Below are 27,408 nucleotides of genomic sequence, written 5' to 3'. Positions count from 1 at the left end.
TGGCACACTGATGATATCCAGAACTACTGTCCATTTAAACTAATGAAGTACTTGCTCACTTCCAAAACTTCCAAGTCTTGTCTGTCAGAAATCAAAAACGGGATGTCCAAGAACACTCTCAAACTCCCAGGACTGACACGCTGGTCCCTGGCCGCTTATCCATCCTTAATAAGCTTCAACCACAGACATCTACAGAATCACTTGCTGATGCCTGTCTCCACAGTGTAAAATTTAGATGTGGACTACAACCCCAAATCTTCCCTGCATTCCACGTACAAGGCAAAATCTGGAAATCTATATCTTTACATTAATTTGCACAATGCATGTGATGTTTAGGTTAATGAAATTCACTGTTGGCAGGCATACCTGCCTCTCCTCTCAAGCCCTTGCAACTCTTTCAGAATATGACAACCAGGTTTGGAGTTAAAGCCCTTAAATTTGATTTAATCACTCCAAATCTCAAAAAAAAATTCAAAAACACTAGAATGGCACTCTTCGACGTCGACAGATATGCCTCCGCCATATTATTGAATGCTTTAATGTTAAAAAAATATAATAATAATTAAAAAAAAACTGATGCTGAACCACGTGACCGACGTCATCAATTTTTTTCCCCCCATACAATTTAGCCCGAGATAACCCTCAAAAAAATTTCATACCGATCGGATAAAGCGTTCGACGTATGCAATTATGACGTCGTAACGAAGCCACCTATGACATCAAAAAAAATAATTAAAATCACACTTCTCATGGGGAGTACTTGACATGTGCCAAGTTTCAATTTTTTCCATGGAGCAGTTTCGGAGATAGTGGTCCAAAGCTTTTCCTTTTTTCCAACATGGCTGTCACACCATGTGACCTATGACGTCATAATTATGGTCAAAACATTCCACATGAATCGTCTCACCGATGGTGAAAATTATGCGTCGTTCGGATAAGCGGTTGCAGAGAAAAAGAGAGAAAATTAGCACGGACGGATGGACGTACAACCCAAAAACATTATGCCTCCAGCGAATTCATCAGCGGAGGCTAAAAAAACAAAACTTCCCTGGCTCCCAATACACCAACGTATTGACTCAAAGCTATCGCTGATATCCTACTGTGTGAAAAAAAATTGGTTCCTGCACATATCATCATACCTTCAACCCCTGCAAGAACAATACGGTCCAACAACGGGGGAATCTCCTGGCACTTCTTTGCACTCGCATGAAGATTGTTGGTGAGTGGGAGTTCTTTGGATACTCTCCCCAACTGTGGAACCCTCTGCCTTTTTAAATTCTTACAATCTCGTCAATACGGTTATTCAACAACTATCCCAAAATCTCAATTTCTTAACTTCTACCATTTGCTCACTTACAACTATGAAGCAATAGTGCAAACACAAAATGTTCACCTTCTTAAGAATCAGAGGCATAGTCTGCTGATATTGTAGACATGATATGTACACTCAAACTCTGAGCTCACCTGAAAGCAGAACTCGGTGACTCGTTCTTCATCACCTCAATCAGTTTTTTAAGGAGTCCTTTCTCCCCTCGACAAACAAGCAGCCTGAAAAATAGACATCACAACTCGAACTCCAGCGTGCAGCACAGGCTGGTGACAAGTAAATGATAAAACGCCCAAATCATGATATTGAGTCACCAAAAGTAAATGCTTTACCTGTCAATGTCTTGTAGAGCCTTGGATTCAGGGATGTTAGCACTAGTAGCGATCGTGCTGAGCTCAGAAAGTTCCTCCTTGTTTAACAGCAAGTACTTGTTCCTGACACACAAGCACGGGATGTGATCATGTGAGAGCCTGGAATACGTAAAAACAGCTGACTGCCTCAAATAATATTGTTACATTGAAGGAGGTGGGAGGGTATCCATAACTAGACTGTGGTAATTGTAACACGGTCGGTTAAGGTGTTTTGAGTCGGTTAGATTGCCATGTAACAGGGATCTGTCAGAGTGAATCGTCTTGTAAACGTGATGCTGAGGAGGCAGCGCGTGTAATTTATCGACAGGGTAGACAAAGTAAGGTTGTAAGATATCTGACCTTATGCAAAGCAAGGGCAGACGAGAAATTGGAAGTTTTAAGGCACATTGAAGCGACTCGGTAGGACAATCACGATGTGGCTGGCCAATGTGTGTGAGCCATGGCAGCGAAATAGGCTGTGATATTGGGGCTGCCCCGTGAGCAGGGGGGCCCCAATGGAGCCTGGAGTATGGATTTCCCACAATGATCGGGAAACCAATGACGGAGCCCGCGGCATGAAAAGGTGGTCCCAGAGTAAGGAGGGGGGGGGCAGAGGACCAGGGGTGGAGGAAGGAGGTCGGGACAGAGTCACGGGCATTGGGGCTGGAGGTTGGAGCTCAATTTTAAGCCACTAATCATCTCTCGGCATACCTGTTTGGCCCCCATCTTTTTATCTCCTGATCTTCCACCGTATCTTCTTCTGCAGTCTTCATCCACACATCATCTTCTTCTGTCTTCAACCGGATTGTTCTTGCAACACTGCCCGTCCCGGGCAGCACTGCCTGTGCGTCAGTGACCTCCATATACCAGTGGCTTTGTGCCATCCAAGACCTTTGCTTGCCCCATTGTTCTTCATGTGAATCGGTATTGTTGGCGCCTTAGCAGAGTACATTTATTATTCCTTAAACCCAGTTTTGCGTGCCCCCTCATTCCTATCTGTGTCCGTTGATCACGTGGTTCGCACCGTTTAAAATCCAGTATCATCCACCTTTTTCCCTGTACTTTTTTCAATGAACACCATTATAGTTATAAGACATCTTCTTGTCCACTGCCTCTTGTGCATGTTCCGCCGCCTGGTTCGGTTTTTATTGAATGATCCTCGGTAAACGGTAACCGTAAGTTAAAATAACTGAACGCAGCAAGAGACTGTTTCGCAAATCTGCAGAGGCATTCATAAATCATTCGACACCGAGGAAAACACGTTAGTGAGCCTCAGACGTGACGATATTATTGCAGAAAAGTTGCAAAAAAGTCAAAATATGTTTCGTTACCTCTGTCACTAAGAGTGGATGGGGGTTGTTTTCATCTCTATCTGTTTGTCCATGAGCAGGACATCTCAAAAATGTTATGGACGGATTAGGACGAAACTTGAAAAAAAACGTAAAATGTTCAGCTTGGTGGAGGTACGTTCTCTACCGAGTGTCATTCTAATTTACACCTTTACTCACAAATTCTGACATCTTAATGCTTGCCAAGCTCGCTATCTGTGGTATATGACACCGCTGCCTGTGGCCTGTCACCTCGTCCTACGAGACTCGATTATGTGTACATTAAAGGTGTCGAAAAACAAGACAGAGGAGATTCAGTGTTCCCTATAACAAAAACAGTGGCTGGTAGTTTATGTCCACCTGCCACCACTGACTGTTTTTGCAGAATAAAATTAAATTAAATAAAACACACGATTTTATATTTTGTTCGAAAAAGGATCATTAAATTTTGAACTTGGCCCACGTTTCCAGACTCGTGAAAACTTTTCTCTTCTTTTGTTGACTTCTTGCTATTTGTCGAACCCATCATTGGAATCCTGTCAGTTTAAAGATGGGGATTTCCCACTGTGCTGTGGACCTGCTTGTCTCCATGCTGAGTTCCAAGTGGCAGTAAGAATAAACTCCCAAACGAGAAAATCTCGCGGAATTATTCTTACCGAAAAAAGAAAAAAAAAATACTCAGAAAAATTAGGGCGGGGGGAATAATGCCAATAATATATATATATATATATATGTATATATATATATATATGTATATATATATGTATATATATATATATATATATATATATATGTGTATGTATGTATGTATGTATGTATGTATGTATGTATGTATGTATGTATGTATGTATGTATGTATGTATGTATGTATGTATGTATGTATGTAAGTATGTATATATATATATATATATATATATATATATATATATATATATATATATATATATATATATATATATATATATATATATATATATATATATATATATATATATATATATATATATATATATATATATATAGGGACGTCAACGCCTAAAGTGAATTTTAAGGTAGGCCTACACTGATCTACCGATGACTGGTATCATTTATTAACCAACAAGAAAGACGACAAGCCTAACTGAAAAGTATATTAATAATACCTTAGTAGGAATAATGAACTGTAAATGTCATTCAAACAATCCTTACACAATCAATGATTAAAATTGAAGCAACAAAATTTACTGTTTTGTAACACGATGCAACGATGCAACGACACGTCGATTTAACATTCTAACGAATGTAAGAAACATGCAGTTGGTATTTATTCCAGTCATTTCACAGTCTGCCATGGAACTGTGGTCAAAAATGGGTGAGAGGGTGTCGGAAGCCCAACTAGGCCTTGGATTATCTTGCGTGGAAGTGCTTGTGAATGAAGGAATTAAAAAATTGTTCAGGGTGGCGGCAACGATTGACTCCTCTTTGCGGAATGCACCGGGGACTGGAGCTGGAGGTGTTGGAAAGGTTCCACAGCAATCAAGGCTGGCAGACAGCCTAATGTTCTATCAGACAGACGGTATGTTTTTGATGCAATGGTCTACCACTTACTATCCCCTATGTAGAATTTGAGTGCTTCACAAGTGAACAGAAGGGAAAGCGAGAGTTGCTCCTGAAAAGCAATTACGTTTATAAACTGAGATTATTATACAAGAGGATACACTCAAATGAAAAGCTATCCAATGACACAAGCAAAACTTTGTGGTGTACATTAGTGCACAATACACCACTAAGGATGATGTGACATCATCATCTATTCCATATCACATATTCTATCCACAGCCCGACTTCCCCAAAATCGGCCACCGGCTCGCCCGGAACCGCGACCCCGGTTGCCCGTCCTTACTCGTGATGGTCACTGAAACTGTGCAGAAGACGTAGAAACTGGATTTTTAGCGCCACCTCCTGGTGAACACACATTACAAAAATGTGATGTACATATCATCCTTCAGCTATAAAAACAACGCAGCAAGTGACATGTATAGAGGTAAGAGCTAACAGAAGGTTAAGGGCAAAGTCACGAACAATACGGCAGAGAGAAAGTCAGCAGAGGGTGGACAAAAGGTGCAGACAGAAAAAAGACAAGGTACAGAGGGAGGTAAAACACAACTAGGCAGAAGAGGACAAGCAGGTAGGGTGAACGCAAACAGATAGGAAGCATACGGAGTAAATGCAGTCAAGTGGACCAAAGGGAAAATTAAGTGGGAATTGACAAGACAATGGATAGATACAGGATGGATGGAGGGCGGCCATCTTTAAAAACAAAGACGGGAGGCATAGAGCTCACCGGGTTACAATCACAGTTGTGAAGTGGGTGCGGTTGTGCAGATTCCTTCCATATAAGCTCATCAAATAGGTCGTTAAGGCCCGGGATGAGTTGGAATTGCGAAAGCAGCTTGTGCACCTGTCACATGCAACACAAGATACACAACCATGAAGGAAGGGTGTCGGAAACGTGCATTCACGATGCGCAAGGTGAACATAGAGTTGCAGCTGCACAGCATGACCGTGCTTTTGTGGAAGCACCTGGTCCCGACGCTTGCCAGTGAGGAGCACAATGAGCACGTACAAAACCTCCACCTTGCAAATCACTTCGTGCATCGTTCGCATGGACTGCGGCAATGCGTCACGCACCTGACCCTCAAACTGCAACACCAGGTCTGTCACGAGAGAGAAAGCAATGTCACAGGAAAGCAAAAAACAAACCCTACAATATGCAAATAAACAGACCAATGACTTTGGTTTGCACGTTTGACATAGTCATCTATATCGATGGTTCTTAATTCCAGGAACCCTGGCTCAAACAACATGTACTGCTGTCCAGCGTCTACAAATATCCTCAACATTCTTGGAAAAAGTACACTGACATATAGAGATGTCCTACATCTATTTACATGTGAAACATGTACAAGTTCCGACATGAGACTTCAAATACTGTCCAACGATAAAAAAAAAACAAAGAAAGGGTAATGAATACTCAGTATAGCACCAATTCATTGTGCTTCGATGATGTGAAGGGCAGCACTTTCTTGAGCGGAATTTTAGAGGTCACCTCAAGTAATCCTGAGGGCATTAAAGAGTAAACCACAAAGTGTGGAATGGCTCACGTTGTAAGACAAACCAGGCAAATTACCCTCTTGCCAAACGTCGTTATGTTGTTGCTGAATTTTTTTACCAATGATACAACAGCGATCATGTTCATTATCCTGCAACTTGCTTGCTTCCCAGAAGCTTCAGATCCAAATCTTCCAGAAACCTAGGATCCAAATCTTTAATTGCGCCGATTTCACCTGGATTTGAACCCACAATCTCTCGGTTGTCAATCCAATGTGCTCACCACTATGAAGGAGGTTAAACGTGGTCATAATAATGATCTTTCAAGCAAATTAGAATCGTTTAAATCGGCAAAAACCTTGAGGCACGAGGTCGACAGTGAGCCCCTCCCCAACCCCCAATTAGACATTATTTGGTGGATGATTAATAACTAGTAGGTACCCGCAGAAAACAATATGGTTACGGATCTGGAAACCATTTGCATTCAACATACAGATGTCCCAAAAGTCAGTTATGCCGTTAAGTATGTGTGTAGTCAGATCCCTTCCTTTTGTCTCGTGGGAAAATCAAAGGCGTGCGTTGCGATTTCTTTTAGTTAGGTTATTACATCGAACAAGCCATCTAACAACCATCCCATCTGCATGACCCCTCGACCCATCACGATCCACCACCAACCAGCTGCCTTCTCGCACCCTGACGTGCCAAGGAAAGATCTCGCGGTTCCGGTTTCTCGGCTCCCACAAACGTTGTAACTCTTTCACGACGACCTTTGCAACATTGATACTGTTGCTCGACAAGTACGAACCCGTGTGGAAGAGTGGGTGGGGTGTCCCGGCAGGGGCCGAAACCCTGCCCAGGAAGGGCAAGTCAATGGGAGCCTGTCCAATCAGGGCAGGGAGTGAGGTCTGTTCGAGCGAGCCCCGCCCTGTTGAGGGAGGTCCATAAATTCCCGAGCATTCTCTGAGGCGGTGGTGTTTTTGGGGTTGTTACAAATGGGTTGTTACGAAGGGGTTGTTATGAAGGTTTTTGACGGGGTTGTTGTTGAGCGTGCAGTTCTTTTGAAGCGGAGGGTTGAGCAGAAGGTCGTGAAGGCGGCGAACGTGTCTCTGCTGGCCCTCTACAAGGAAAGGAAAGAGCGACCCTGACCCCCCTCCGTGGACCCCAATATTCACCACCCGAGCTCCGCCACGAATGAGTCCCACACGTACGATTGGGGTCCAAACCAACGACCTTTATCAGGTGCCGCATCGTGGAGCACCCCCTTCCTCCGAAGGTCAGGTACCCAGCTGGACTCTGACCCCCAGCTCGTCTCTCTCCTCGGCTGCGAGGGTCCAATAAAGAACTCGGGGTTTATTTTCATTTGTGTGTGTCTGTGTGTGGGCCCATCTTTTAAGTAGAACTGAATAAGTGTTTTTGGAACATTGCAAATACTTCTTGCATATTCACGTTAAGTCTTGCTTTCTGTCTTCATTTACTGTAAATAAATCATCACAGAAATGTTCCCAGTCCATTTCCGTCCCTTCTTGCATTGGTCCAGCATGGCTCGGATCTGAGTTTAGGTGGGGTTTTATCCCCTATAATCGGACAATTGCAGCCAGGACGTCCTGGGCAGGCCCGCTCGACTGCATCCGAGCTGGAAAGGTGGGTGGCAGACTGGTAGTCGGTAGGTGTAATTTTACTGCTACGGGTAGAGTGAATCTGGTTCGGCCAGACGTTCATCCCCGGTAGCCAAGACCGCGTGGTTACTTAGGTACATTGGATCTAGACAAAATAACCCTATGCCACGCGGTCGAGATATTGGCGTTCCATGGTCGGTTAAACAACCCGCCGGCTCGCGGAGTTATCCAAGCGACGGCCTACAATTCTGGGGAGTTTGGTGGGAGACGACGCAAGCTTTCCCCACCTTGTGGTCGTTCTCGCCACCGACCCCCCGCCTGCAACAATATCTTTGCCGATGACATTCCCCGTTTGCTTGTCACATGGTCTTGCAGGTCGCAGGCTGTAATCAATACTTTGGATATACAAGTTATGTCAAAAATAGCCACTAGTTAGTTACCACTTAATTATGTGAAGGCAAATAGTTGATAGCAGTTGGTGTAATGGCATAAGTTCAAATAAAATTGAAGTCACTCCGTAACGTTACGGAGTGACCGATTTATCAAGCCCCAGAATTCATCAAAATTCCAGCATTTCTTGTTTCTCAAAGTGACGCTGATCATCAAACTACCCTTCAAGGTTGAATAATCCACTTGCGTCGAGCTTCAGGTGAACTATTTGTTCAATTTTCTTGTAGTAATCTGTCCTTGCCATTAATACGCTCTATAAATTTTAAAACGTACGCATTGAAGGTGATTTTTTTTGCCACATCACATTGGAAAGGGAACGGTCGACATGATCGGCGGCGATATAAAGAGGAAGATCTGGTTAGCAAATATCTCTGGTGATCCGGGAACAGATGCTGGTTTATTTGCCCGTCTTGCTTCCAAGCACTGCACCGAGATCAAAATTCACCTTATTGAGGCGACTGACTGAAAAATTATAATGTTGAGCTGGGGCAGACAATGGGATGGGGTAACATCTCTTTTGAGAACTCAGATGACACACTGTGCCCGACCACCGAGTCCATATGTGGTTGAATTTGACCGCAGCAAATTTTGGCAATGTCAGCCTTCATCCTCAATTTCCCGTTCCGACTAAGCAATCGGCTGAAACAAAGGCACATCCTGTTGGGTTTGTCCTGGCAGAACTTGCGACCAAGAAATCCAAAAGGCTCTTCCCCGCTCAGGCAATCCAAGTGGCAGATGAAGGTTGGTTGCATGGAGGTGTCTTTCCTGCGAAAGGTCGGGCAGTCTGGAAAGACATTTATCTTTTTTCCAGAAGTGGAGGACAACTGTTGGGTGGATAATGAACACGTGATCCGAGTGTTATCATTATCCAACCCAGCGTTTGATAATAAAAATCACGACACATTCGCTTGTGATATCTGTCGTTAAAGACCTGGTGTGATTGAATTATAGGTCATGCTATACCAGGTTGCATTCTATACCAAACAAGCTCACCTAGGGATCATACGGGCAATTTCCAGTCTGTCACATTTTGTGACGTCACAAAAAAATCGTTTTGTCACATATATTTTGGGGTTTTAGACGCACAGATTGGACAAGCCAGGATCACTTTTTAACATTCTTTTCATTCCAAACAACTCAACATTCTCGTAATTCCACAACGTCGCTCATTCTGTAACACCGGGGTAACCAGTTCATCGGAAAGCTAGGGAGGAAAGTGCTATTTCTTTTTCTTCAGGTTATTCAGTTCTTTATTGGCATCATCTCGCATTTTTTGGCATTCTGGATGATAGCATTGGCAGCCGCAACTTTGGTGACAAAGTTCAGATTCTCCCTTCCCTGCATTGTCGAGCATCGTCATGCCCTCCGCCAACAGTGCTTCAGCCCTCCTTTTCTTGGCCAGAATTTGAACCTCCTGCTGAGAGTCTTTCGGAGCAATTGCTTCCGCTGGTCGTTTTGTGGCCCGTCTCTCCCGTTAAATTTGCGTCATATACGCTGACCTTGCTTTCCGAGTGTTTGATATCAGTTCCTCCGAATAAGGCAGCATCTGTGGTTTGTCATCAAATCTCTTCATATACGAACTTACTGTCTACAGTCTATTGATGCGAGGCATAGTGAGCTGGGTGCGATGAGATGTGAGCAATAGTTTGTTCTTATTGAACCCCCTCTCAACATCGGCATTGCCATGATTCAATGTGAGGGCTATCCGAACCAATGTCATCAGATTGGCGTATTTCAACTGACCACTAGGTCTTTTCGTATTGCGGACTCTGTACCAGTACACATCAACTCTTCCATTGACATTTCCCGCATTGGCGTCGGTGTTGTCCTCATCCGAATCTTCGTCATCGGAAGTGCTGACCTGGGGATTATCAGTGTACCAGTCTTCCAGTATGTCCTCGCTCGAGTACTCCAACCACTCATCAGATACTGCGTCAATTTTATCTCTCAAGAACATTTTGATGCCAACGGCAACGTACTTGATGGTTTGCTTAGCTGATTCTGGCTGCCGAGCTAAATGATGAAGAACTTGTAGGTTATGCAAGAGCTGGTTGTCCATTGGGAATGTTTTGAGGAGTTTACTGATCGCCTCTGAATAAAACAGTTTGGCTCTCTTGAAGAAATGCAGATAACTCCCCTCGGATATCCTCTTAGATTCTCTCATGGCTTTTATCTCCCGTGAAGCCGCTTCGCCGATGTCTACTTTTGGAAGCCAGACATCGCGATTCATTGGATCGATGCTTCCAGGTTGCTTTCCAGTCTTTCGACCAATAGCTAATCCGGTCAGGGCGCGTCGCATCAACGATAGGATCAGTGTGTTCATTTCATCGGAGAAAATGTGGATGAGCGGGCCCTTGCTCTGTATCAACTTATTGAAACGGTTGAATATGGACAGGACGGATTTCATGAATAGCAGTTTACACTTGAGAAGCTTGTTACTCAAAACACCGCAGATGCTCTTGATTCTGTCTTTCTCCCTCTCTTTGTCAGTAAGAGTTCTGAGAAAATACTCTATCAAAGCTGGAAGTTGCTCCATCAGTCTTTCTGTGACGTCTTCCAATGTCATCCATCGCGAAGACACATGGCAGAGAAAGACATGTCCTTTCATGCCCTTGGATTTCTGCACAGCCTCGTAGTCTTCTCTCCTAGCAGCTGAGTATTTGAAAAGATAGAATACGTCAATACCTATAGATTCGATCTCAGAGCCGAATTTTTCGAATGCACGAGAAAAGGCGTTGTGGCTTTTGTGCAAGTTGCAAGTGCCAATATTGATCATTTTCGGATTGATCTCTTCCATAGCCGTTTTCTGCAGAGATTTCATGACATTCGGTCCATTGGAGGAAATTTGCAACAACTCGTCATGGTACAGACCACTGAGAGATCGAACAATGTTGTCCTTGAGTTTAGTAGCATCTGCATGACCCATCTCAAACGACTCCAGATGTTCTCCACGAACACGATCACTCTTTGCTGGCCAGTAACGGACGATCACATCAAACTGTCTCCAATGTTTAGCAGTTGTTGCCTCATCAACCTGAATATTGTATGCTGTAGTAAAGTTCCTAATTTCATTTTCAATTAGAGTATGGATATACAGCCCCATTCCATCCGAAACTACGTACGCTGTCTTGTCTGAAGCGCATTGGAACTCCTTCACGATCTTCGAGTCAGGAAACATGCGAGGAAACATAGCGATCATAGAATCTGAGAGTCTAAAGGACAAATTATTCACTGAAACATTGGCACACCACGTCGTTTCCGCATAGGTCACATTGTTATTTAAGCTCCGCTTTTGCCAGTCTTCCCGTCCATCATCAGCGCCCGCGCTACCACTAGCAAAACAGGTCTGTATATTCCTCTGCGTATCCACTAGTCACTTCCATTTTCGATCATCACCAAAATTGTTTTGTCTTCGCTTGATATGTGTACCAGTCTTGGAATGACGGATAAGCTGGTCCTTCCCCCTCTGAGCAATGCTCACGATCTCCTGACAAAGTAGACAGCGGACGGAGTGATTGTCATGGGGTTTCACCCAGTTTTGAAGAGGGTCGTGATTGGAGTCCTCCCATCCAACATGGACACTTTGAAGGCGGTGTTCCTTTTACTCATGATCGAAAGCTGAAAAAAACAGAAACCCTCGTGAGGCCTGACAAGATAATTATATGTAATCATATAGTGTACTTCAACCACAAATGAAGTGTAACACCCATAATAATGTTCAGCAATTATTGTTCAACCGATATGTTCTTTCGTGTTATTGATGAAAAACATCAGTCTGGGCATTGTTGTGCAGAAATTAATGAAACATGTTAGCAGCAGACCAACGTCGTCTGATAAAGCAAATTCTGAGCACAAAATATCATTGGAATTCAAGGACCACAAAAATGCTCCTAATTTCATAATGCATCTCTATTTTCTGCTTTGTACTATTACTACGTAATGCCCCCACTTTGAGGACGACCGTCCCATCTAAAGCCCTTACACACGTAGGCTAGAACCGAGACTAGATGGCCGTCCAATTTCGGTCCCAGATAAATCTGAGCAATTTTATGTTGTAGTCCTTAATTTCCATGCATTTGGCGTCAGACATCGAACATACCTGTTTTTAATCCAGGAATCTGCACAATAAGCGTAAATGTTCAACATCGAATGACAGGAGGCGTAGTGATGAAATAACTGCAGGGCTGACGGTCCGGTCTCTAATTAACATGGTTACATACAGCGTAGACGATCACCCTTGTCCAGTTTGATATCATTCCTTTCTAAAAAGGAATACTTGTAACCAAGAACCCTTTTAGCTCCCGGAGTTTCCCGTTCCAGTGGAAGCAAAAAGTATTATTAACTGAACAGTGTTAATGCAAAGAAGTCTGCAGTATAAGTGATAAACAAAGCGCAAAAATGAACAAACAGAAACCGCGACATCAGTTATAACAAAGCGCAAAAATGAATAAAACTTGACGTGAGAATATGTGTTGATCTTCCCTCTCACCTTGCTGATGGTGACCACCGATAAAAAGTTTGCTCTAGAAGGACAGTCATCGTGATCTATCTGGTACAAAGCTGGCGCGGACAAAACTTTCTTGTCAAATGTGTCACAATTCTCTCAACACTGTCACATGAAAACCGAGTTTGTCACATAAAATCTGTTTTGTCACAGAATGTTGCAGTTTTTATGGCTTTTGTCAAACGTGACAAAATGTCACACCGTATGATCCCTGTTACCGTAAATGTCAACTTTTGATCCTTCTGTGCTATCAATTTGGATATTCAGTTCAAAATATTGTTTTCAAAGCAATGTGAAGATGGCCAAGCTGATGATATGGGTCTAGATGAAGATCAATCTCTGAAGTTAATGGTGTATGTAAATCCTTAGCATTTTTTGTATTAGTTATTCAGGTGTTGATTTGTTTGTTTATTTATTTTTGTATTACTTTGTGAGACATTGCTTCAGGTGTTGTTACATGTTAGTATAGAAGAGTATGACTATTCTTCGAATTTTACTGCATTAACGGCCAATTTTGTCATGTCAACACATTACGAAGCCTGGTGTTGGCTTAGTGGTTAGGGAGGTGTGCTTGGAATCTTAAGGTCCTGAGTTTGAGCCTTGTCAGCTGCTGAATTAACACGAGGTAGGGCTGACTCGGCCTTTCGTCTTTCCGAAGTTGGTGAAATGAGTACCAGTGAACTGGTAATGGGGCATCGCATCAGCGGTGCCCCCATACTCGGTAGCAGTGGCGATGAATTGTTGTTCATAGTCAGTTGAAAGGATGAAATCATGCCACCACAATAAGTGGAATAAAATAAACAACAGAAATAAAAACCACATCATTGCGTCATGAAATGAAATTGGTGGAACAGTAACTTTCACTTTTATCATTCCAAGGGGCATCATTGCTGAAGGTCGAAATCCCTTCGATAGCAAGTGGACATATTGTCAATTATTTTGGTCAAATAGCCATTTTTTTCCCCAAACTTTCCATGAGAGCAGAATTTTTAGATTATCTTACCACAGTCAGATTTGGTCAAATAGTCAGTGTCGGTCCGAAACACCAATTTCATTTCATGACTTGTAATACATGACAATGTGTAGAATTTCCTTAACTGCTGATCAAAGCCACGGGTGACGTGTACGGCACAGTAAATAAAAAAAACTGAGAAAATAATGCTTGCGTTATGTTGATACAGTTCAGTAAATGGAATTTTTTCTCTCAGTTGTCAATCTAAACGGCGTGGAATGTCCATTTACAGCCTTAGCAGGTTTTGCAAACACAAGTCTGTCGCGGCATCCCTCGGGCACTGCTTGTCTCCATCAAAGTTATACCGGTGTTCAATTCACAATCTCACGAGACACGTCCCACAGACATTCCGTGGAATTAACATTCTCAGGTGATTGCGAGTAGCCCAATTGTGATAAATGATCCCAAGTCAATTATCTTGTTTGTGATACATAAATAGAACGCTAAAATTAAAGGACGACGAAAAATTTAATTCACAATCTCACGAGATTCCGTCATCTCGATTAATGTCGAGGATTAAAAGCAATTACTTTGGAAACAAATTGTGATGGCAACGTTGTTAGTGCTGAACAAATTGGTTAACATTACACGAGTTATGAGCAAAATATTAACATCAATCCTGGCCATACACACTCACAAGCACACTTTTCCACAGAAAAAAAAAATGGCTGTAATATCCAAGGCTCATTGCACACCTTTAAGCTCAGCTCTTTCTTGTTTTGTTTTTCAGCTCAGCTCTTTTTCGCAAATACATATCCGGCCAATATTCAATGAAGTCGGTGACCAATATTAACATTGCAAAATCAGAATTGCTTGGCTCATTGTTCTGTGCCGGTGTTATGACTTAGCCTTGCCATTTGTGTCGCCGTCCTCTTCCAAGAGTGTGTCCAGGGGTGCCATTTCCATCCACGTGATCAAGTGCTCCAGCTCCTGCAGGAACGTTAATGAGTTTGATGATGTGGGTGCTTTCTGTGTGGCCAACTCGCAAAGGCGCTTCACAAAACCAGGGATGTTCAGGAGTGTAGCTGCACACACGTCATAGGAAAGACCAAGTGAACATCAACTGAAAAACAACACGATCAAGACGATTCTGGCCAATTTCAACCCTTGGGAAAGTAGGTCCACATTAAAAACAGGTGTTCTGTCCAATGAGCTGGCGTTAAAAGGGATAAAACGGGCCAATGGTAATAGCACACATCACCAACCAACCAACTCCGCAACTCGTGTCTGAAGCGAGAGAGCAGACAGTGTGTGGCTTATATTGGTTAGTACTCACACTGGTTGAGGTCAGCGGGACTTGGGCCTGCATGCTGGCGAAGCTGCTCATTCTGAGCAAGCAACGTGTGATTGTCATCACCGGAAGACTCCAGCTCCGAGACCATGATGGAGACAGCGCGACAGAAGTTCGCAAACTGGTGCTGGTCCAACTTGGACACAAGACGCACCAAGTCTGGTACCTCCTCGAGAAGCACCATCTCCTGCTTGTGAAATGAAGGCTTTGCATCAACTAACGGTCGGGAAATTCTTATTGCATGAAAAGAACACTTTTATGCCGATGAATCAGAGGGACGCAGCGAACTCTAGATATCTTGTCCGACAACCAAACACTAAAGTGGAGTCAGAAACAGCAAGATAGGAGGAGGTGCAAATGGGTTGGGCCAAGTTTATCATGAAAAGTGTGGTTATCTCCATATCAAAATATTCACAAATGAGGTTCATTAACAACCTGAATATTAAAAAATATCAAACTAAACAGGGAGTTCAGAAGCATATTGAACCACGAGTCGCATTCCTACCGATGCCCAGACCGCCAGCCAATGCCAGTTCCAAAAGAAGAAAACACAAATCAAATAAAAACACAGCAATAGTAATCTGCCCAGTTTGACTGAATTCAGGAATTTAGGAATTTCCAATGCCGATGAGTGAAAAATTCAAAACAAACAAAATTATTCGAGGGCTAATGTACAAAGCTAAATGATGCGAGACTCGACTGATAGTTATAAATACACGAGCATATCACAATCAGCAAGCCAGTACAGGGCAATGCAGAGAGTGGGCGGGAGATGCAGGAAGTACTGGGGGAGTGGAAGGAGGCGTTTGGAAAGCATGGGCTGAAGATGAGTATGTAGAAGACTGAGGTGATGTTCTTCGTTTTCTCTGCTGCCCAACCCACAAGTAGAGATGCATTCAAAGTACACCGTCCCCACGCCAAATAAATAAATAACATCCTCCAGCGAGCGATATTGCCGGGGCGTCTTCGGTACCCGGCAATGCCGCGGTGCAGCACGTGGAGATGGAATTGGTAGTGAGCTGTGTACAATTATTCATCATTTGATTAAAATAAAAAATCATAAAATAATGAATTTCTCAATCAATTGGCTAACATCATTCCAAAACCACCACTGCCTCATCCAAATCTGTAACTTTTTGAAAATTAAGCAATTCATCAAAAAAAATTAATGATCAATCAATAAATCAAAAATACTCTTCATAGCCAAATCACATGGTCACTGTCGTGTCCAAATATCAGCTTCCGAGCTCAAAAGGTGCCTGAGATATTGCCCAGAGGAGAAATAAAATAAAGAAGGAATGAATGCATCGATAATGATTAAATAATTTAATTTATTAATAAAGAAATAAAAAATACTGTTTATGCCAAAACACATCTTTACTTTTGTCCCCAAATTTCAGCTTGATAGATCAAAAGATGGCTGAGATATCAACCGGACAAACAAACAAACAAATGAAATTGCTCGTTGAGCAAGGAATTGCCGGAATAACTTTGTCATATCTCCATGATCTCTGAAAAAACAAAAACCTGGAAATCAATTTGGTTATCAGTCAAAGTGCTATCAGTGCTACTGTTTAATGAGTTATAGCACTTAGTTTGGTCATGATGATAAGTTGGAAGTCAACCGGACTTGAAATGGCGTTTTTATCGCAATTTGAAAGTTTTGACCTGACTCCCCTAACATTCGACCCCCGACCGCTAAGAAGGGTGTTGGTGTGACACCCCAATGAGACAGATGGTTGGATGCAGTATTGGAAGATGCACATTTTGGATTTGGTTTGAAGTCGATACGACCATTTTAGCAGACGTTTTTGCGAAAATAAGAATTTCGGTTTTTCGGTGACCTTGACCTTTGACCAAGATTCACCAAAAACGACAAGTGTCTAAGTTGGACCATGGCCGACGTCTGCTCCCAGTTTGGTCATGATCTCTGAAACGGTGTGGCTGCTACAGGGTAAACAAACACACAAACAAACAGACAAGCCGGCAGGCGGCGATGGGTCGCCGAGCAGGACTGTTAGTATTGCGACAATCGTAGGTGTCGAGAAACGGTGTTTGTATGATCATCCAATCACAATCGCAGTCGAAGATCTACTTACTAATGCGCAATATTGTGAAATAACATATGAAAGGATTCCTAGTCACAGGATGTGCCGTTTCGCTCTGCAAAGTACCGAAAATGCGGTTTGAAATTGGAAATCCCCAAAGTTCGAGGGGGTGCTGTGAGTGAACAAAGATCTAAATCGAAAATCCGGCTCGATCGTTTGTGCACAATGTATTCCAGACGATTAGTGTGAATTTTCATGACCATCCGACCATAACCCTAAGAGGAGTAGCATTTGGCGCGAAGGCACCTCCAGCTCTCGCATATTATCGATTTTTGCACTAATTGACTTTTGACCCCTGACCTAAGCGAAATTGGTCAATATGTCCTGAGGCAAAGTTGTAGTACTCATTGAGTACCATGAACCTGCAAAGTTTTATTCGTATTGATGCACTCACCTGGTCACTAGGGAGCCTTCAATTTTCGCCAATTTTCGCACATAACCTAATTGTAGGGGGCGCTGCGGGTAAAGTAATCCATACATCACAAAAACCGGAATATATTTGATAGAGCATCACCTGTAGATCATTCGTGCCAAATTTCATAACCCTACGTGGGATAATGGCTTTCGGAATTGATTTCATGTGAACGGTACCGATTTTGAAGGTTTTTCGGTTGTTGCGAGGGAACCAAAGCGTCCCTAGCAACCATCACAATTTCCAAAGCACTTGGTCACAAGATGTACCTACCATCCGAGTTTGGTCAAAATCAGCCCACGTTTACTACCAATTATGCTGATGACAAACGAACAAACATCCAAACAAACAAACAGAATTACTGACAATAAGGGTCACCTATTTCGGCGACCCAACAGACAGGACAGACAGACACACAGAATGACACACACAACCGACCAACATAATTGCTGAAATCCAAAAGATTCCGGCAATTAACAAACGGAGTAAAAACTGAGTTCTCCCTTTCCTTTGGTGCTCGGCAATGATGCCATGCATCGCTTGGATCTGGATTTGGGAAGGAGTGGTGTACAATATCAGGTTTGAGGGGAAGGAGATCAGGCAGGGAAATAGGTTTGAGTGTCTGTGAGGAACAGTGACCGGGCATGATAAGAGGTGCGGAGGAGGATTCGGGTGGGTGTGCATGTATGGAAGAGGGTGGAGGGAGTAATGGCAGACAGAAAGATACCAAGAAAATTGAAAGGGAAGGTTCTGATGTCATGTGTAACGCCGGCCTACCTTTACGGTTTGGAGACGGTGGCACTGATAGAAAGACAACAGAGGCTGCAGGTTTGTGAGAACAACTGGGTTGGAAGGATGGCGGGAGTGAAGAGGGTGGATAGAAGGAGGTTGGATGAACTGAGGGAGGAGATTGGTGTGCAGATGAATTTGATGGGAAGATTGGTGAAATGTCAGCTGAGATGGGCTGGACACTTGGTAGGGATGGGGTAAGAGAGAATGAGGAAGAGCGCGGATGGGTTGAGGGAGCAGGGTAGGAGGAAAAGAGGGAGACGTGGTTGAGATGGGAGGATTGTGTGAGGACGGATATCCATAAGGTCGAGGTGGTCTGAGAATGGAGAGAGTTAGCTGAGGACAGAGTCAGGTGAAGGAGTATCATGGTCAAAGCAGGGCAGAAGCTTGGTGCCATTGGACCTCACCCCTCATAGAAGGGAAGAGGAGAAGAAGAAGCCATGCCACTCATAAACATGCAGGTTTTTGCAAACATCTCAGAGCAAAATGATGTGGATTTACCAATTAACACTTCACAGATCACCACCTCATTAACAGTGGGCGAGGAGGGAGTTAAAGACAGTGGTTGAAGGGACAAAAAAAATTAACATGAAAGGAAAACTTTAGTGAAAGAGAAGAATGCTTGATGTTATCCAAAAGGATGGTGCACAGGAAGCGAACTTACCTTTGAGTTGTCTTGCCTGGGTTAGATTCCTGACCAAAATATAAACTGAGATTGGTTCTTCACAGGCAGGGCGTTTAATCACAAAGCACACCATCCCCCAAATGGACATTAAGCCGGGTGTCCAATTTGCTCGCATTAGCTGATGGACTCTATAGATCCCACGGTGTCGTTCATATCGAGGAGGTGAATTTATCACTGGCACCCTGACCAAATTAAAAATTCCTGCCACCTTCAATCAAATGTCAAGCCGAGTCAATTGGTTTGCGAAAAGTTTGGGCCAACAATACTTGCACGTTATATAAACTACTCACCCCAATTCAATGGGATAAGTTGCAACAAAGAAAAAGAAAAAGATTGCTGACGTGCCCTCAATGAATAACTCGACAAACAAGCAAAGCAGCAAAACTGACATTCCGAAGGCACTTTTGTGCAAGTTTCTTCCTGGTGAATGTTCTCAAAGCGAGTAATCCCAATCTCAACTTGTGATACTTTCTTGTTCTTCCAAGCTTAAGCGGAGTGTGGAAGGTAAGGGGTTGGGGGGTAGTTTTTAAACAAATGCCACAGATGAAGCATTTGTAGGTGCTGCAAGAATTTGGCAGAGCAGACTTCCTGCGTTATAATCGCAAACTTTCTCAGAGAGGACGAGAGGAGGTCGAGGGAAAATAACCATCTTGTACTGGCACCCAGAAAGATTAAATAAATAAATAAATAAAGAACTGTACGGCACTCTTCAATATCATAACGCCGATAGATATGCCTCTGCCCACATTATTACATGTTTACACATACTTGCACCAAGTTTGATTTAAATCCCTCCAGCTGTTCTCAAATATCACATTTTCACCTGAGATCACCTTTGACCTCTTGACCCCACAATATAATCAGTTTATGTATACTTCATCATACATACTTGTACCAAGTTTGACTTGGATCCTTCCAGCCGTTCTTAAGTTATCGCCGTAACGAAAACCTATCACGGACTCTGACCTTTGACCTCTTGATGCCAACATTTAATCAGTTAATCTTTGCATCATACTGTATACTTAAACCAAGTTTGGTCAAACTCCCATTACTGGTTCAGAAGTTAGTGTGGTAACATAATTTTTACCCAACTTGACCTTTGACCTCTTAACCACAAAAATCTAATCGGTTTTATCTTTACATGGACTGGTTCAGAAGTTGGCATGGTAACAATGTTTGCCCAACATGACCTCTGACCTAGGACCGTTTGATCCCCATAATCTAATCAGTTTATCTTTACATCATTATACATACTTGTACCAAGTTTGACTTGGATCCCTTCAGCCGTTCTTAAGTTATCACATTAACGAAAACCTATCACAGACGCATGGACGTACGGTCAACCTGAAAACATTATGCCTCCAGCAACTTCATCAGTGGAGGCATAAAAATAAAGCAGCAAATTAACCCCCCCCCCACACTAAGACTATTTATTAAGAAAAAAAAACAAAAAACGATAATATTGCATAATATTAAATCAAATGCCGACCCAATTCTTACTGAAGCCAAACCCAAATTACTCAGCAACACATGAGAATGCCTCAATCAATCTTTACCAAACCAATCTGGTTCATAGTCTTCAGATAACCAACCAAAACAACTTACCTTCTTTGCACACAAAACATCCTCCATGACAGCAGTTGCTTGCAGGTAAGCACGCTTCTCGGAGAGCAAAGAAAACAGGAACATGACGAAGTCTGACCTCTCAGAGAGTCGTCGTGCCACACCCTCCGTCTGCAGGCACGCAGGTGAACGCTCGCTCCAAAAATCTCACACCTTTACCAATTATGCCTATGAAATGCTAACCTGACCAACATAATTCATTGACACTGCAAAATGCAAAACAGCAAGCTACAGGTGTAAATCAGTGCAGGCAAGCTACAGGACGTGACCCAGGGATTATTTAATATTATAAAACGTTCTGAGAATTTTTTTTTTTTGTCTGCAATGTCGAGCCTCGTGGAGGAGCTGGAACATTGAGCAGATAAGGACATAACGGAAACAAAGGAACAGCAGAAAGAAAATGGAAAAGAAGGGAAATGCACAAACGGCAAGAATGAGGGACAAAATAAAGGGAGACTTAGAGAAACAAGGAAGGTGGGAAAGAATGAGGTCTAGGGGTGGACACAGGGGGTGGACAAGATGGACACAGCCACAAATTCTCAGGAAGAAAAAAGTGGAAACTTGAAAAGAGATGGGGTCTTGGGGATGGTTAATGAGGGCAGACAAGATCATTGTTTTGGATGGGGGACGATCTAAGATGGTGTTGAACAGCCGTCTTGAAGCCCTGGGAGGGAAGAATGGGATTGATGAGAATGCAGAAGTTTGTTGCACACCCGGGAATAAAAGAGGAACAAATGAGTGAAGGTGAGCAGTGATTCTGGATTTCGGTAGTTTCACCTGAAGGGGATTGATTGTGGACCGTGTGTGCCCTGCAGAAACCTGGGGGGGGGGGTGGGGGGGGGGCGACAAAGCACGGAAAGAGCAGAGGTGCAAGACCAGAGAGAAGGCGTGAGAATACAGAGAGACCATCGATCTGTCTGCGATGGTGAAGAGAGAGGCCCATAGACAGCTTCATTGTGGAAGATTCCAATCAATGTTGAAGGACTTGGTTTCCACAACATCAAGCTGAGAAAGGTGTGAAGCAGGGGCACCAGCCTATATGGGAGAGCAGTGCTCCATCAAGGTGTGAATTAAGGGCTTCAAGGTGGATACGAGTTTCGGTGTGCCAAAGAAAGACTTTGAATGATGGAGGATGCCCAGTCAGCAACTGGCTTTGGAGGCCAACTTCGAAATGTGGGTCGCCCAAGAAAGATCTCAAGTGATAGTGAGGCCGAAGGGTTTGAGTGACTGAACTTATTCAACAAGATTGTTGAGAATGTAGATGGGACGGTTCAGACGATCCTTTTGAGAGAGAGAAAGTGAGAGTGTGAGTTTTGTGAAGATAAGACATATTCCAAGTGTTTGACAAGCTCACATTATTTTGCCATTTAAATTACAGCTCACACTTTCAATTCCATCCTCAATTATTACTGGAGCAACGCAGTTAATTGATTTTTTTTTTCCAAACGAATCTTCAAAGGGATCAGGATATCATAAAAATGGTTGGAAATAGTGAAAATAATAATAATAATAATAATAATGATAACAATGATCAGTGTTTAATAATATAATAACTAGGCGATGTCAATCCGATCAATTGGTTTCAAAAATACGTGTTCGGAAAGTGACCGTATCCAAATGATCCAGATTGGGAAAGTTAAAATAAAATCACGAACTAAAAGCCCTTTATGATTCAAAGCCATCGATTAAAATTTGCCACGAAACACCAACATCATTCTGAAATTGGAAAGATCCTAACAAAGTCCTTTGAATGCAGATATTCACCTCATAACTCGAACAGAAACATTACGAACTCGAATGGCATTCGCGAGAGCGCGTACCTCCGCCAGGCTGAAAAATGTATGCTTTGTATCCCACTGATGAGACAGTTTGTCCTTTGATCTGTGACTTGCTACAGGTACCATGTAAGCCTGTCCTAACCTGTTTCACGGTTGGGTTGTCAGCGATTAAACTGTCTCCCCCACCAGGTTTTCTGATGAGGAGGGTGCATAGATATGGACACCCAGCGGGATTAAAAACAAAACCTGTCAAAGGGCGGAGGAGATCCTAATGAGCTAACGGCCATCCATATCTTGTGCCCAACTGTGTCTGCGGACGTCCTCCTGCAGTTGGGTTAATTTTTTTTTAGGTGGTTGGTGGCAGGATATGCACTTCAGCCACCGTAAAACCCTTCATTCCGCTCAACCAACTAATATAAGGAAATCTGAAAACCCACTCCATGGGAGTACCTCCTGTGCTGCTGCCCTCCCCAAGACAGTTCAGCAGATGACGGGATTGGGGCAAAGCCTTGGGAAACCCCATTCCTTGATGACAGGAGGAAAACAACGGGGTAAAGCTCCAGCGTCAGATTGCGGTGGTGTGTGGCAGAGTGGTGCTCAGGTGTCGTCCACCAGACGGCGGTCTCCTTGGGTTAACCTGACGTTGGGCTAACCCACCTTCGGGTGGGTGCCTGGAATGTCCTACCCCTAAAAGAGGATGTTCACCTGTCTCTGTTATCATCTGAGCTCAAGCGTTTGAACATAGGTATTGCAACACTCTCTGAGGTTCAGAGAGCGGATAGTGGCGAGATCATGGCGGGTGGTTTCTGGTCACTCTGATGGTTACCATGCCCAAGGAGTTGCTGTCGCTGTATCCAATAAGCTGACTCCAAAGATAATTGAGGGAACGCCGGTCAACAAGCATATCATGAGATGAAGGATTCGTCACTCCTTGGGTGTCGTTTCGCTGGTCTCTGCATACGCACCGACTGAGGAAAGTGATCTCACCGTGAAGGACGCATTCTGTGACACGCTCGAGTCTGTGGTTCATCAGTCCTCCAGGCAAGATACTCTTCTAGTCTTGGGGGATTTCAATGCATCGACTGGAACTGATAGGGATGGTTATGAGACAAGTGTTGGTCCCCATGGGTCTGGAACTGTGAACCAGAATAGCATGAAGTTCCTTGACTTTTCAAGAAGTCATGGACTGAGGGTGGCTGGTTCATAGTTTCAGCGCCAACAAGCTCACTGCTGGACTTGGTATTCCAACGCTGGTGGTATGGCAAAGGAGATTGACCATGTGCTCGTGAATGGCCGCTGGAGAATAATCCAGAACTGCAGGGTCTCCCGGAGTGCTCAGCTCCTCAATACCGACCACAGGCTTGTTGTAGCAACTCTGAAGTTTCCGCTTAAATCCGGGAGAATGGTTCCATCCCAGTCCAGGCTGGATGTTGACAAGCTCAAGGATGAGAAGTTTGAGAAGTTTGCGAACATTCTGAATATGGATTTGAGGGGTCTGGGTGCTTTGGGGAATCCTGAAGAGTTGTGGATTGCCTTCAAGACCATCATCCTCGATGTTGCCAGTGAATGTCTTCAAACTCACCGCAGGGCGAATAATTTTGTCTCACAAGGGACACGATACTATTGACCAGAGTCGCAGGGCCAGGCTTAATGGCAGAGCTGAGCTGTTGAGGGAGTTCGAGTGTAAAACTGTATGCGCGCCAAGGATGGACAAGGAGGCCGAGGTGCCAGGAATCTGTGAGGGGGTACAGCATCACCTGTGTTCAGGTGATTCTTATCCTGCTTACAGGGGAATTCGCACACTTGCTTTCCTCCAATTCAGTCCCTTGGTGTACTGCAGTTAAAGTGGAGGGTGGTGGGCTCTGGACAGAGGAGTCCAAAGTGAAGGCCGGCTGGGCCGGTTACTTTGAGCGGCTGTACCAGGCTAATCCACCAGCTGTCGAGTTGGATGTCAGGGGTGTTACTATCCCTATTGCTGACCCTCTAATAAACTGTAATCCACCTTTGTTTGTGGAAAAACAGGCTGTGGCGAACCGGTTGAAATGGGGTAAAGCTCCTGGGCTCTGTAGCATCCATGCTGACCTTCTCCAGGCTGGTGGAAATTCTGCACTCGTGTCATTGCATGCAGTTCTGTGCTCTGCCTGGAACACAAGCTTAATCTCAAATGACTGGAAGAGGGGCCTTGTTGTCACTCTATGGAAAGGGAAGTGTGATCGCCAGGACTGCAACAACTACCGAGGGATGACATTGCTCTGTGCCAGGCAAGGTCTTTTCTCGGACAATTCTTGAGATGGTTCGCCAGCATCTGCTTGAGCACCAGCGTCCAGATCAGTCAGGCTTTACACCAAAGAGGTCAATGATTGAACGTATCCTTGCTCTTCGGGTCCTCACTAAACGCAGACGAGAGTTTCGGCAGGGGCTGCTTGCAGCCTCTATTGATCTCTGAGTCAGTGAATTGGGATGCCCTCCAGAGGATTCTTGATCTTCGTGGTGTGCCACCAAAACTGATGAATCTGATGTCTGAACTACACTTTGGTACAGAGAGTGCTGTGAGATGGAGTGATACCATCTCTGAAATATTTCCAGTTGTGACTGGAGTTTGTCTGGGGTGTGTACTGGCTCCCACACATTTCAGCGCCTGTATGGACTGGATTCTTGGGAGGATGTCGGAGAGATCAAGCTGCTGTGCATAGTTTGGGAATGTCAAGATCTCTGACTTTGATTTCGCAGATGATGCAGTCATTTTTGCGGAGACTCTAGATATCCTTTTGGGGGCCCTCGAGGTGCTGAATGAGTCGGAGCAGCTGGGATTTCAGATTTCCTGGGTCAAAATTAAGATCCAGGCTTTTAATGACATCTTGGGTGCTGCTGTCTTGTCTGTACCTCTTTGCGGTGAGGATGTTGAGGTCACGGAGAGATTCACCTTCCTTGGCAGTGATATTCATGTCTCTGCTGGCTGTGAGCAAGAGGTCAATTTGGACAACTACGTTGGGCCTGGGGAGTCATGGACTCACTGGATCATGGGGTGTGGCATGACCAGTACCAGTGTAGGAGAATGAAAGTCTGAGTCTTCAGGTCCTTGGTGCTTCTAGTCTTGCTCTACTGATGTGAGACTTGGACTCTGACCAGGGATCTGAGACGGAGACTTAATTACTTTGGGACCAGGTCTCTTCGGAGAATCCTTAACTATCGCAAGTCGGACTGTGTCAAACGAGCGGTTGCTGAGAGACTAAAATGAGATGTGTCACCTGCATAGTCCGTGAGTGTAGGCTATGGCTGTATGGACATGTGGCTCGTTTTCCTGACACTGATCCTGCTCACCAGATTCTCTCAGCAAGGGAGTCTCGTGAGTAGAGGAAGCCAATGGGCCGACTACGTGCCTCGTGGTTGCAGCAGGTTGATCAGCATCTCAAGGAGATGGGGATGGATCAGGCATCTGCCTGGGGGATGGCTAGACAGAGGTCCCTGGAGTACCGGCGGAAAGTGGACGCAGTGACGCGCTGCTCTGATGCATGCTCCCATACCTGCTCTAACCTAATCGGGCAGATCTCGATCCGGATCTGAACCAAAATTTAATTGGCTTGTTCTTGTCAACGAACTAACTCATCCACCTCATTTTGTCATTAATCTTCCACTGCCTTAATTTCTGGTCTTGCTGCTTCTGCTGTTTCAGTGCTTCGTTGCGCCCCACTCCCCCCCCCCCCCCAGAATCCTGCAGGGCTCACACAGTCCACCATCAACCCCCTTCTGGTAAAACTACCGAAATCCAGGATCACTGCTCACCTCCATTCATTTGTTCCTCTGTTTTTCCACTGTGGAATCAACTTCCACATCCTCTTCAATCTCATTCTACCCTCCAGGACTTCAAGACAACTGATCACCACCATCTCAGATGGTCACCAACCCAAAACCATGATCTTTTCTATTCTCGTTAACCACACCCGAATCCCTTCTAATTTTCCAGTTTTTCCTCCTTGGAGTTTTCTTCTCCATGTATGCATGTTTCGCGTCCTGTTTTAATCAGTTATGTCCTGATCCACTCAGTGTGTTAGCTCTTCCATAAGCCGAGCCTATGTTTTTTTTAATATATATATATATATATATACAATGTCATGGCTGGCATAAGAGGTAACACGCATAACATATAATAAAGGGAGCAGGAGACAAGAGGGGTGGGAGAAGGACGAATAAAACAGTGGAGAACAGAGACATTATGAGATCTGTAGAGGGGAGAGGGACGGGGCAGGGTACATGGGGGTAAACAAGATGGACATTACAGGGACTTTCAGGAAGGAAAGCAGGGAATTTGAAGGAGGTGGGTTTGGCGTAGATTAATGGGGGTAGAAAAGATCGAGGTTTTGGATGGGGGAAGATATGAGATGGTGGTGAAAAGCTGTTTTGAAGACCTGGAGGGAAGAGTGGGATGAAGAGTGTGTGGGAGTATGTTCCAGAGGTGGGGAAAAAATAGAGGAATGAAAGAGTGAAGGTGTGCAGCAATTTTTGATTTTGGTCGTTTCACCAGAAGGGGGTTGCTGGCAGACCTTGAGCACCCTGCGGAAATATAGGGGGGGGGGGACAGAGCACAAACAGAGCGGGGGGAGGGGGGAGGCCAGAGAGGTGACGGTAGAAGACAGAAAGACCACCGACCTGCCTGCGTTGAGAGCGTGAGAGACCCAAAGACTCAGCTTCATTGTGGAAGATACCAATGATCCTAAAAGTCTTGGTTTCTACAGCGTGAAGCCAAGCTAGGTTTGAGACAGCAGCACCAGCCCAGAGGGGAGAGCAGTACTCCATCAGGCTGTGGATGAAAGGTTAGGAGCTCAGATGTGCCAAGGAAGGACTTTTCATGACGGAGGATGCCCAGTTGGCGACTGGCTTTGGAGGCCAGCTTGGAAATTTACGCAAGAAAAAACAAAAATCATCAACAACTTTTTGAACTTTCATGCAATACTGTACATCATTTTTGACCCCATCTCTCAATGGGGAAGAATCACTTGAGAAATTAAAAAAATTCTTGTATCCGGATTTGGATCTTCAATAAAATC

The 27,408-nt window shown here is 44.1% G+C and overlaps 1 protein-coding gene across 3 annotated transcripts in view; it reads right to left on the bottom strand.

Annotated features, from left to right (window-relative positions):
- The window catches only part of TRPC4AP (transient receptor potential cation channel subfamily C member 4 associated protein), a 46,357-nt gene that overhangs the window by 7,438 nt on the left and 11,511 nt on the right, over window positions 1-27,408 (bottom strand). Inside the window, exons 1-9 of one of the 3 annotated variants that reach the window (XM_085890076.1) lie at window positions 27,011-27,161; window positions 20,568-20,696; window positions 14,954-15,158; window positions 14,532-14,702; window positions 5,568-5,701; window positions 5,329-5,445; window positions 4,888-4,946; window positions 1,660-1,761; window positions 1,465-1,548 (exon numbers count right to left, since the gene is read on the bottom strand). In XM_085890076.1, coding sequence (XP_085746202.1) covers window positions 1,465-1,548; window positions 1,660-1,761; window positions 4,888-4,946; window positions 5,329-5,445; window positions 5,568-5,701; window positions 14,532-14,702; window positions 14,954-15,158; window positions 20,568-20,696; window positions 27,011-27,157 — 1,148 coding nt within the window. In that variant the 5' untranslated portion in view covers window positions 27,158-27,161. Of the gene's footprint in view, window positions 1-1,464; window positions 1,549-1,659; window positions 1,762-4,887; window positions 4,947-5,328; window positions 5,446-5,567; window positions 5,702-14,531; window positions 14,703-14,953; window positions 15,159-20,567; window positions 20,697-27,010; window positions 27,162-27,408 lie in introns of those variants that run through there. The other 2 variants (XM_085890074.1, XM_085890075.1) reach the window with 2 other exon arrangements.

Source organism: Eptatretus burgeri, chromosome 7, assembly GCF_056783735.1.
Source record: "Eptatretus burgeri isolate ZD-2024b chromosome 7, Ebu_testis_v1, whole genome shotgun sequence".
Lineage (NCBI taxonomy): Eukaryota > Metazoa > Chordata > Myxini > Myxiniformes > Myxinidae > Eptatretus > Eptatretus burgeri.
This window is presented reverse-complemented; position numbering and strand designations above follow the sequence as displayed.